This window comes from Sinohyriopsis cumingii, chromosome 9 (genome assembly GCF_028554795.1).
Source record: "Sinohyriopsis cumingii isolate HCF-2022 chromosome 9, ASM2855479v2, whole genome shotgun sequence".
In the NCBI taxonomy this organism is placed as follows: Eukaryota; Metazoa; Mollusca; class Bivalvia; order Unionida; family Unionidae; genus Sinohyriopsis; species Sinohyriopsis cumingii.
Window position 1 is genome coordinate 44,329,513 of NC_142969.1, and position 12,503 is coordinate 44,342,015.

General features: G+C 36.9%; 1 protein-coding gene across 2 annotated transcripts in view; it reads left to right on the plus strand.

Annotated features, from left to right (window-relative positions):
- LOC149791658 (uncharacterized) overlaps nucleotides 1–12,503 on the plus strand; it is a 191,152-nt gene that overhangs the window by 11,366 nt on the left and 167,283 nt on the right. For both annotated transcript variants that reach the window (XM_089970214.1, XM_089970213.1), the window contains exons 2-4: nucleotides 160–282; nucleotides 1,487–1,618; nucleotides 4,540–4,665. In XM_089970214.1, the coding sequence (XP_089826340.1) occupies nucleotides 160–282; nucleotides 1,487–1,618; nucleotides 4,540–4,665 (381 nt within the window). The remainder of the gene's footprint in view (nucleotides 1–159; nucleotides 283–1,486; nucleotides 1,619–4,539; nucleotides 4,666–12,503) is intronic.

Genomic DNA, 12,503 nt, shown 5'->3' on the forward strand with positions numbered 1-12,503 from the left:
ACCTTGACACTGCAGTTATTATAGCAAAATTAATCTTAAAGACAGGGCGATAAAGAGACACAAAACTCAATCACGTGAGAACTAAGAGAACTACGGCAATGCAAACTTCTTGAAACAGTCATCTAAGATATCTAAGATATGTGAGTCTTTTTTTTTCAGCAACAGAAATTCTTTCTACTTCGGTCACGCATCCTACAAGCCAAGCAAGTACATCAGCGTCATCACCTTTTAGCAAATCTTCAAAAGACAGTACAATAACGACAACGCCCCCAAGCACATCCGGTATATATATTTATATAATGTTGTACAGTAATGAATTATAATCAAATAATCAATTTAGTAATTGATTACTTGAAATATATGATTTTAATTGTAATCAGTTCCTGCAACAAACGTTATCAGTTATTGCAATTGACCACGAATTCTGGAGAAGTTATGCAAAGTTCTAATTACTTTTAAAAATCAATCACTATTTGTCATAGTTACAATTAGCAACTCAACAATTTGCAATTTGTTTAAGAAACTGTTCTATTGTAAAAGAAGAAATGTTTGCAAAATTTGTGGCAATAGTTCTACAGTATTATATTCAGTGTGTTACGTTGAACTCAGTGCGAAGAAAGTTAACCTGTGCAAAACGTGAAATAACCAATGAAAACTGAATTGTGACAGACTAAACAGAAGTAATGTAAACTTGTGATCTAATTACATGGATAAAAATTAGTTGTAATTCATTACTTCAGTGTGACAGAATAATTGTAATTGTAATCATACAATACCATTTTGTTTTAGATTAATTGTAATCGTATCTCATTACCTACACAACAGTAATCTATACAACACTATATATATATATATATATATATATATATATATATATATATATATATATATATATATATATATATATATATATATATATATATATATGTGTGTGTGTGTGTGTGTGTGTGTGTGTGTGTGTGTGTGTGGAGGGTGGTGGTGTGTGATGATTTTTAAAATTAAAATCTTAGGTTTATTAGTAGAGTGTAATTAGGTCTTGAGCAGATATTCACAACGAAACGATTGTTGAGATTGTTAAAGCCATCATCAATTCTGTCTGTCTGTCTCTCTCACATATGAAATAATCCGTGCCATTTACTTGTATAGTATCTTTAGATTTATACTGTATCGAATATCTTCGATTCTTAAGCATGTGACGCCAGTTACCGATTGTAATTTGAAATCTTACAGTTACCTTCACAGCGCATAGAACCTTAATTTTGAATACATTGCGTAATGTTTGAATTTCATTGTTTGCATTAGGAAGCGTATTCAACATTTTCCTGTCTCATTTCCACCGACGCTTGTTTTTTGTTCGTTTGTTGATTTTTCCTGCAAGTCGTTAATATTTCGTCCAAAGTTTCTCTTAATTTATATATTTATTTAATATACGCATAATCTTTAAGAACGTTGACTTATTTCATTGCATAATCTACCACATTTTCAGTTTCTAATGGTCCTTCTGCAAGCTCTTCTGTGATTATATCTAGCGTGACATCGCCGTCTAGTACGCTTCCCAACACAGGGAACACGTCATCGACGATAACTACGGCCGAAACAACAACAACCCAAACCAAAGGTACGGCCGTCAAAGTTACTAAAAGAATATCACAAGTATGGCTCAATCAATATAATTGTAATTATTGATATTGGCATAGCATGATTTCATGCTTATGCTTGTTTAATATATTGCATATATTTTATAGAGTACATATTTATGATTTTGGATCCATATGCTAATGTAGATCTTGTTTTCATACTCGTCACGGTACTGAGTAGAGCAGTTGCTATTATCAGTCAACAATATTTTAACCATTCCCCCAACCCCAACTCCCCCCAAACCCCTCCCCCACAACATAATAATAAAATATAAATACAATATTAAAGCAAAAAGTTAAACAGAAACTACAAAATGTCGCCTTTTGTATAAGTAAAAACTTTCGTTTGTGAGGTAACACACGCCTGTTACTTCACCTAGAATGTGAGATCATCAATGTGGTCGTTAAGAATCAGATTCTAAGCTCAAGCTAAAAAGGTGATAGCAACAAAAACAACTACTTCGGTTGTTTAAATGATACAAATTGCAGCTGTATTTTAATTTCTTTGAGATAACATTTTTTTTTACTAATATAAAAACTGCTATGAAAGATTCGTTGTATTGCTCCTTGGTGTGATCGGGCCTCACAAACATAACTTTTCATTTTTTTTATGACTAAATATAATAGTACTACACAACTCCTTACCATAAACAATTATAGATATTTGATCCCTGAAACGGTAAGACAAGACTTTACATTACTGGAGGGACGTGTGCATAATTGTTGGGCACTTATTGGAGGTTACGATATTTATTTGTACATGGTTCGGTATAGAATAGATAGATCCAACCAATTTTCAGTCTTAGAGACTTATAAAGGATCAAAGACACCATCGCAATAAGTTACAACAAATAATGATATTCTGACGTTTTGGGGATGGTTACTTATTTTAAGTAGACGTAACGTGAACGAAGTCCATATACATGTACTAGTAATAGAAAAGAAGAAAAGCGATTAATTTCATTAAAAATATATAAAATGAGAACAAAGATCCCAGAGATTGCCTATAAAACCTGGCTTATTCATGAAGAAAACTTGGACTGTTATAGCATTTCATATGCTGCAGGACTGCGAAAATTGACATAAGTACAAGAAATGTCAAAGAAGTGTATTATTTCTGGAATTTTGTTTTATCAGGGCAGTTGTACTTAACTATGGCTAGTTTGTCACTCTTCATCGTTACTTAGAATAAGATGCAGATCATCGATTTTTCAGAATCATCATTCTTTCTTTGCATGCTAAATTCTGTTGCTATGTATGCAAGTTTGTTGGCATTTTTATATATGGTTCAGGACCCATAGTGCTGTTCAGGTGCTAGGTTTGCTAATGGCATAACTGGTCCAGTATCTCGTTTTCTCCTGACATCGAGTCATAGAATAGAATAAAAAGACGTGACGTCAATGCTGAGTGCAATAACGTGGACGAGAACTACATCTGTTCATATAAGAAAGATTATTTACTGGAAAAGACAACCGACCAAGTACTTTCAACGGCCATTGATGTCATATTGTACTGAATTATTTATTATGCTGTAAAAAATGTAAAAGCATCAATATTTAACACCTCGAAATGTAATTAATAGGCAAGTTTGAAGGGGGTCTAAATTACCGACAGTATGGTCTTGGTTAGAATGGATTTAAACATAGTTTTGACTTCATATCACATTCATCTTTCAACTGTCTCCCCATGGAATGTGCACGGGATGTCTGGTTTTAATCAATCTTTTTATGGTACTGTTTTAAAACCAAATATTGCTATAAAAAATATTAATCCTATGCTGTACTATATTTCCAAAATGTATTAAAATCAAATATCACTCATGTATGGCAATTGCAATGCTGAATAGCTAAATCATTATAATTGTAAATCAGTGCTTCTTAGGTTGTATCCTTGTCTTTTCTCGTTGCAAATCGCCGATATACTTCAAAATCAAAAGTTTGATATTTTTCAGAGAAATATTTCTGAAGAACAGGAGGTGAAGAAGGGTGTTTCCTTTGACCATACTTGTCAGTATGTGCAGGAAATGCAAATATTGTTGTCCATGAAAGCAATTTTCATATATCTGTTTTTTCGTTGAATAACATCACCTTTTTTTCTGCAGACATAAAACAAATGCAATTGTACAAACACTCGTCACAATTACTGTATGCAATAAAGCTGAAGGTTGCTATAAATGTACTTGCAAGATTAAATGTAATGAAATTGGACAGTGTTAAAGTGCAGTCATACAATTATAACAGCTAATAGAACGAAAAGCGTTTGTTTATATACCCGTTACTGTGTCACTGATATATAATAATTGAAACAAAGAAAACTAATATATATATATATATATATATATATATATATATATATATATATATATATATATATATATATACAATCTCCCTAATAGTAAGCACCGCTCCGGTGGCCTAGTGGTTAGAGCGTCCGCCTCGGATGCGGGAGGTCGTGGGTTCGATCCCTGGCCGAGTCATACCAAAGACTTACAAAAATGGTACTAACAGCTGCCTCGCTTGGCGCTCAGCATTAAGAGGTTAGTGTTAGGACTGATCGGCCCGGTGTCAGGACTGGGTGGGACATCATGCCACAGTTTATAAGTAATTGCAAAACACTTCAGTACCTTGCTTTCTATTTTCTATTTGAAACGAATAGTCATTCGTCAGCTTTGTATGCGTGTGTGTGTATGTGATATGCTTTCCCACTGGTACCTATTTATTATTTATTTATTTATTTATATATATTTCTTTTATTTATTTATTTACAAAATTGATCTATTCATTTATTTATTATGAAATTCATTAGCATAACATACTGGATGCAGTTAAGGTTAAATATCCATTTCAAATAAATACAATATTGATGAATACTTAATTATTTAATTAATCTATAACTTTTTCAGCTACTACTGGATTTACAACAAGCTCTCAATCAACCGAATCCGGCCACACAACACTGCACTCTAGCATGCCTACTACACCAGGAAGCATGTCGCCTACGAGAATATCAGCAACAAAAAATAACACAAGTACGTACGGTCGTTATAGTCACTAGAAGATCACAAAAAATATGGCTCAATCTATTGCAATATAATTTGAATATGATTTTGTCGCTCTGCTAGGTAAGACAATTGTATTGATTGTATGGGGTGCATATTTATAATCATGGACCTTTATGAGAAAGTGGGACAAGTTTTCAAAACGCCACAACACTAACGAAGTCTAATAAGTTTCAGCAATAGCTTTAGTTGCCTCTTCCTCCCATCAACCAACAATAATAATTAAATAAAATTTAATAACAAAATCAAAACCATAAGGGACAATTATTTTTTTATCAGTGTCAAATTTAAAGAATTTATTTACTGGAAATGTAACTACCTATACATGTAAAGAATTGGCCAAGTAGTTTTAAGAGCCATTTATGTTTAAACGAAGCATATTGTACTGAATTATTCTTATACTATACATTGATTGCGGCGAAATTGTAAAAACATTACTTTATATTTAACACCTTGAAATGTAATTGATATGAAGGTTTAAAGAGGATGTAAATTAATGGCAGTTTGTTTAAACTACGAATCATAAACATAACTTTCACTTTCGGTCACATTTTTCTTCTGACATCTCATTTCTATTAGCTATCTTCTTCAGTAAAACCAAGCAATGCTCTTTTGATAATATTATTGTCATCTAAAGCATCATCTGTAATGTACTTGTGATAGCACATTATGGAAATTTTCAAGATGAATAGTTGTGCCACCTAATTTGTAAAACAGTTCTCCTTTTCCCATCTTTTTTATTTGATTATTGCACTGGTCAACAGTGAAATCATTACTGACTTGAAAAGGCCCTAATCTGTAGTATTTTGGTGTGCCGAACACGAATATAACCGTGAAAAATTTGTATTGGCTCTCGTTTTGAAGATATTCATATACCTCATTTTCTATGTTTCACTGTGTAAATTTCTCCAGTAGGACTGCAGCAACATCCGGAATAATGATGTAACATTGCATAATACCATCATGCTCACATCATCCACAGTTGATTGCATCATTTTCTGATGCAATGCAATACTAATGCCATGCGGCTGCTGAAGTAAGTTGACGTCAGCAGTGTACTATACATGTGTAGGCCTATTATACTAATGCCAGGCGGCTGCTGAAGCTGACGTAAGCAGTATACTATATAAAGCCCAATCAGATAGGTTCAGCATTTAAAATATTTTAGACGTTGTGCGAGACAGTTCAAGCTACTGTTACATAAAACTTATTATTTTATCCATTTACGTACAATAAAGAACAGTAATGCCTCGAAAGTGTGTTAATACCGCGGACAATTTTTGCTATATTTGTGGGGAAGTGACATTTGCCAACCAGAAGAAAAGTATCAATTCTCAAGTGAAGAAGGCATATCATCTTTACTTCGGATGCAAGGTTGGTGACCAAGACAAGCCTTGGGCTCCGCATATATGCTGTGCTACATGTACAACACAGCTTTCACAGTGGTTGAATTGCAAAAGGTCATCAATGCCGTTTGCAGTCCCAATGGTGTGGAGAGAGCCAAGCAACCACCTAAATGACTGTTACTTCTGCTTGGTTCCTCCTCTTTCCGGCGGAATAACGAAGCGAAAGAAGTCGAGAATAGTCTACCCAAACATTCCGTCTGCATTGAGACCAGTTCCACATGGTGAGGGACTTCCTATTCCAGAACCTCCAGCAGAATATTCTCTTGATTCATCTGACGAAGACAAAGGTGAGTCGACCTGTTCTTCTCCTGGTCCATCAGCATGCAGTGATCCAGATTTTCACTGTGGTGCATCATCAACCCCACACAGAATAACACAGGAAGAACTAAATGACCTGATTCGTGATTTGGACTTATCAAAGAACAAGGCAGAATTGCTAGGATCAAGACTCCAACAATGGAATCTTCTAGAAGGAGATGTCACAATTACTGCATATCGAAAGCGCCACCAGCAATTGGAGCCTTTCTTCAGAAAGGAAAGTAATCTGATATTCTGTTCCGATATTGAGGGCCTCATGAATGCTTTAAAAATCACTCATGACCCACAAGAATGGAGACTATTTGTGGACTCTTCGAAACTGAGTCTCAAGGCTGTGCTTTTGCACAATGGAAACATTCTTCCATCTATTCCAGTAGCGTATGCTGTCCACATGAAAGAGACATACGATAACTTAAGGCAGCTACTGAATTCCATTGAGTATAACAAGTACAGCTGGCACCTCTGTGGTGATTTGAAGGTAGTTGCCCTTTTAATGGGACTGCAGCAAGGATATACAAAATACATGTGTTTCTTATGCGAGTGGGATAGCCGAGCAAGGGAAATGCACTACATGAGGAAGGAATGGACTCACAGGCAGAATGTAGCCATTGGAGAGAAGAATATCCAACACCCAGCTCTGGTTGAGGCTCAGAAAATCTTGCTACCACCCCTTCACATCAAACTAGGTTTGATGAAGAACTTCGTGAAAGCCATTGACCGGACTTTGCCAGCATTCCGATACCTGCATGAAAAATTCCCTCGACTCAGCGAAGCAAAGATTAAAGAGGGAGTTTTTGTGGGTCCTCAGATTCGAGAGCTTTTCAAAGATGACCGGTTCAACAACTTGCTGGAAGGTGACGCGAAACAAGCATGGAATGCTTTTCGCCTAGTTTCTACAAACTTCCTCGGAAATGTTAGGGCAGAAAACTATAAGGAACTAGTAGAAGACATGTTGATGAAGTATAAGAAACTTGGCTGCAATATGTCTCTAAAGATTCACTTCCTTCATTCCCATTTGGATTTCTTTCCTAGCAACTGTGGTATTGTTAGTGATGAACACGGCGAACGTTTTCATCAAGATATCGCAACAATGGAACAAAGATACCAGGGAAAATGGTCCACTACAATGCTGGCTGACTACTGCTGGACACTCCTCAGAGATGCTCCCGAACAGCTGTACAAGAGACAGGCGAAGAAATCTAAGATGTAGTCAATGACTTGATTTTTTATAGGTAGGCTATTACAGTTGACCTTTTACTATTGGAATGCATTTCGTTATGTAAATATTAATTTCTTGCAGATTACAAAAAAACTAGAGCCAATTTTGCAATTTGACTGTCATATTCGTGTTCAGCACATAAAACTTGATAAGAATTGACTAATTTTATTTCAGTAACATGACTTTTGTAAAAATTTGTTGTCCAGTGTTGCCAATGGAACACGTATATCACTGTAATGCTTCAAAGCCTAGATACCATTTTTTAAAATATTAAAATATGTTTCTTCAGTAATACTTACCCGATCATAATACATTAGGAGACCTACTACTACGTCGCAAATCCTGCCAACCCAGGTTAAACCATTTTAGTGAAAGAGCTAAAAGTTATCTGCCCACCTAGGTGGAAGTAAGAGTCATCATACTAGAAAAAGGGGTTGACACCAAATCCCGTGAATTCTTCAGTTACTACTAGAAAGAAAAGCATGATTGCGATATGAATGTAACTGCGGGCCCACTGGGAGGGTGTATATATTTTAATATAGGGTAAGTATTATTGAATAAACATTTTGCTAGTAAAAAGTGGTCTCTTCTTCAAATACATTACAATCACAATACCTTAGGACACGGTACTCCAACATATTCAGAGCCGTGGGCCAAATGGACCAAAAATGTAATGTTCGTGGGCCAAATCTCTCTCTTATATATATATATATATATATATATATATATATATATATATATATATATATATATATATATATATATATATATATATATATATATATGAAAAAGTGATCGCGCCACGTTTGGCCCGCGGACCTGTACATGGACAACACTGCCTTAGGATCATGGGCAAGAAGTGGAGGGTGATACATCGTCGTAGCCCAGAGACACCCGTCCCATCAAATATATGACACACCTCCTAGATAATCCAAATGGAGAATGGGCTCAAAATGTCTGGGATCAGCTTCAAAAGCTAAAACATTTCACTCATGGAGATCTACCGGAAGTCGTAAAGCCGCGTTCTTATGTAGCTGGCGAACAAACCGTGAAGGTAGCCTGTTGCGCCATGGCTATAGCCTTTTAGGATGAAAGATCACCGAGATAAAAGTTTAGGAAGTGGACTCGGATCTCCAGCCCAAACCATCGCTATTGACAGAACAGTTTTGTTCATATGTAATTTATGTAGCTGTTGTCCTACCTTAGTGAGCCAAGATGTAAAGGATATTTACTTAGTCTGGAGTCATCTTCTGATATGAAACAAGAATAACTCTGTTTATTTAGGACGGAAGTATTTATGCTCATTTCGTCCATTCCCTCTGTGTGAGGTATGATCTCCCTCGACGCGACGACTCAGTCCTTCTTAAGTACCATTTCAGAGCTCTCACTGGGTCTTTTAGAGAACTTGAGATAAAGAGTTCAGAGTATTCAGGAATTTCGTTACAACAGTCTGATTCCCCATGAATGTGAGCCTGTTCTTGGCAGTGAAAGCATAGGCCGCCAAGAATGATACAGACCAATTTAATGTGAAATCCATGTAATTCGGGTCTATTGATGAAGCACGTATTTCATCGATTCTTTCAGCGGTTTACTAATGCAGCAAGGAAACAGGATTTATCCGAGAGGTGAACCAATTCGGCCTTGATAGCGGTTCAGATGCATTCTAGTTTAGTAAGGTTCATTCCTATGATATATATCACTTTGGGCAAAGAGTCAACATCTTTGGATGTATTAATTAAAAGTGGACAGCAGTGGATCGTATAGGTCTTTGTTATGTCTGATTGCCTTTCTTCCATGATGACACAGCATGTCATAGATCGATGAACGGTCTCCTGTGATTGTGATTACTGCTAACTGTTTCTCGTCAAATGGTCATAGTAGGAAGTTAGCCATTTTGTGGTATTGATACAGCCCAGGCCTTCGGATCCAGAACTAGTGAGAAAATGTTTGGGAGCTTTGCATTCCATCTTGTCACAAATATGTATATCATCAGTCGATGCCATAAGGCACAGTTGAGTGAAAATAAAGATATAAAGATAACATTCCGTTTATACTAGTTTATTCTCTGAAAGAATTAGTCCGTGAATTTGTTTAGTCGGCCTGTGATATGACGAAATTGGATGTGGATTTGTCATTGAAGACGCCATTTAAAAATACCAACCAAGGATGCAAAGTTCTTGGTACTTTAATCCAATTTGCCGTTTGTGATAGTCATCAGCGGAGCTGTCAGAGAGAATGGGAACGCCTTTACCATTTAGATCATCCTGCAAAAACAACGCTTTCGGAATGGATTATATCTCGATCATGTTGATATATACATTACGATCTTGAGGTGGCTACACTCCACTAGCTCGGGATGCAAGGACGTTGCCCCACCACCAGCACTCTGTGTTCATATCCTTGTGATTTCCGGAGGTTGTACTGCATAACTATACCCGACATGGACCAAGAAAGGTTACCCCATTTTCGTATGTGGAACATCATATTTGATCTGGTTATGACATTTGGTTCAACAGACAAGGTCTAGGCATGCATTTGAAAAATGGAATCATTTGCAGTCGGAGCATAAATAAACGACCTTGGTTTAAGGTATTCGCTGCCGTACTGAGCGAACCCAGCAGGCGAAAGAATTCTCGTGTTAGTAGACCGTCCCATTTAGGCAAGGGAACCACTATTGTACTGAATTTCAATACTTGTTCCTGAAGGTGAAGTATTATGTTGCTCTAGGGTTGAACTCAAAATCGATTTAGATGGTACGAGGTTGGATTTGACATTGTTGACCAGAGAATTCAGATTAACAAGGGATACCAGGTTCATGAGAACTGATTTCAGCGGTTATAATTTTGGTGACCATTTTAGTGATTGTCTTGAAAATCCCTCTTTTAAATTGAGACTGATAGAGGAAAATAGGTCTCATTGGTGGCTTGCTTCCGGACGTCATCAACCTGAAATTTAAAGATTAGATTAGATGATAAAGGTTGTGATCGTAGCTAGACCTAATGATGGTGCTAAAACAGGTGAAGGTAGAGTGGACATCATCTTGTTTTGCCAGTTTTAAAAGGTATGTTGGGCGATCATGTTTAAGTACGGGTAATTCTGAAATCAGACGCACACTCATGTCCTGTGGGATTCGGGTTTTCAGAAGATGCACTGTATGCAGCCTGTTGAAAGAGCGCTATGATATTAGATCCCACGTAAAGCCCATGATGTTGCGCACCATATGCTGTGTGTAGTTAAACACCTTCCAATCCACGTATACAGAGGATGGTTTTGTCAGCTTTAAAGCTGCGATGGCTCAATTTATTGTTGAGGTATCTAAATGGAAACCTGGTGTGTGTGACTTATAGATCATCGACTAAAATCTGAAGGAATGTATTTTAACGAGAAAATTAGTCGGTTAGGTCATGTAATTTTATTCTTTCCTGAATAATCAGCTGATACCGAAACTGAGACCACGCATGTGTTGGAGAGAGATGAGAAGGACATAACTCAAGTGGGAGTAGGCGGAAAGTTTCTTCACTCGAAGCTTCTAAAGCTGAATGTGTGCATCAAATAGTATTTAATAACTTGCGAGCACGTTTGTCGTCTTTGGATAAAGGCGTTAAAGCCGTCGTCTCTTCTGCTACCTGCAAAGTACCTGAGATGAATTTCAGGGATAGTGAATCAGCCTCCCAGAACGTTCCGAGTTAGATACAGTTTGATGCAGTGAATTGTAAGCTGTCACTAAGTAGAAAATATTTTTAAATGGCAAATGATTGAAAAAGTGAAGCGACATATCTTTGATACTGAAGCACTACGCTGGTCATCGTACGCAGGGAGTGTTTTGCGGCACTGTGTGGAGTTGAACTGATCCAAGAGAGTGATCATATAACCTGGGTCCACGAATCAAGATAAAGCTCGTTCTTCTGGTGGTTGATACTGTATGATTGATTGACATATTGCGATCAGATTATATGGCATAGTTCAGTGCTGACGGAACAGTGTTATCTTGGTTTGCATGAAGTTGTCCAGTTCTTGAGGTTGGAATGGAGTTTGGGATATTGATCCGCGGTACCAGTTCAGAAATTATATATGATCTGCGAGATGGTAACCAAGGCTGTTTCTTTGCCCTCTATCTCGCTTTCCAGCAAGCCATATGGTGTCGAACCCGAGTGTGTATACCGATGACGTTCTCATCCCTCAATGTAAGTACCTTTTCCCCCAAGTACTGCTGGCGATTGACTTCTGTCCAAAATATGAAAGGTTTCCCTGAGAAAGCTGAACATGTAGAGTAGTCGTCAGTCTGGTCTTCTCCATGGCCTAAATAAGAAATCTAAAATAGAGCAGACAATACACGCATATTTAGCGTAGCACGCGTCTGATTTATGAACTTCAGTGTAGCAGCAGAAAGGGTAAACATAAAACTTGCTGCAAAGTCCTTTTTTGAAAAAGTAAGGTCCCTACGAAAATTAAAAATATAAGCGTAATAACGTCAAAGCGAAGCCTCTAACTGACCGAGAGTTTCTCTAATTGGGTTAGTGTTTTGTTACTTTATATTTGTCGTTCGTGTTTTTCTAAATTTTAATGCGTGTTTTTGTTTACCCATCGGACACTCATTTGTGGTCGCACCCTCTCTGCTGCTGTAATGTGTGAGTAATTAAATAATTATTATATCAATAATGGAATCTCACACAGCTAGATTAGCTCGAGAGCTACTAGAGATAATTAAGAAATATATCCCTGTTCGTGATGCTGTCAAGCAGCTACTACAAGCGCGTCAGGAGTCTCAGGTGGACTTTGCAGAAGGTACAGAACAGTTATGTAAACCAATTTCGAAGGCTGCCGAATAAGTTACTAAGGCTACCAAAAGTCTTCTTCCCACGTTG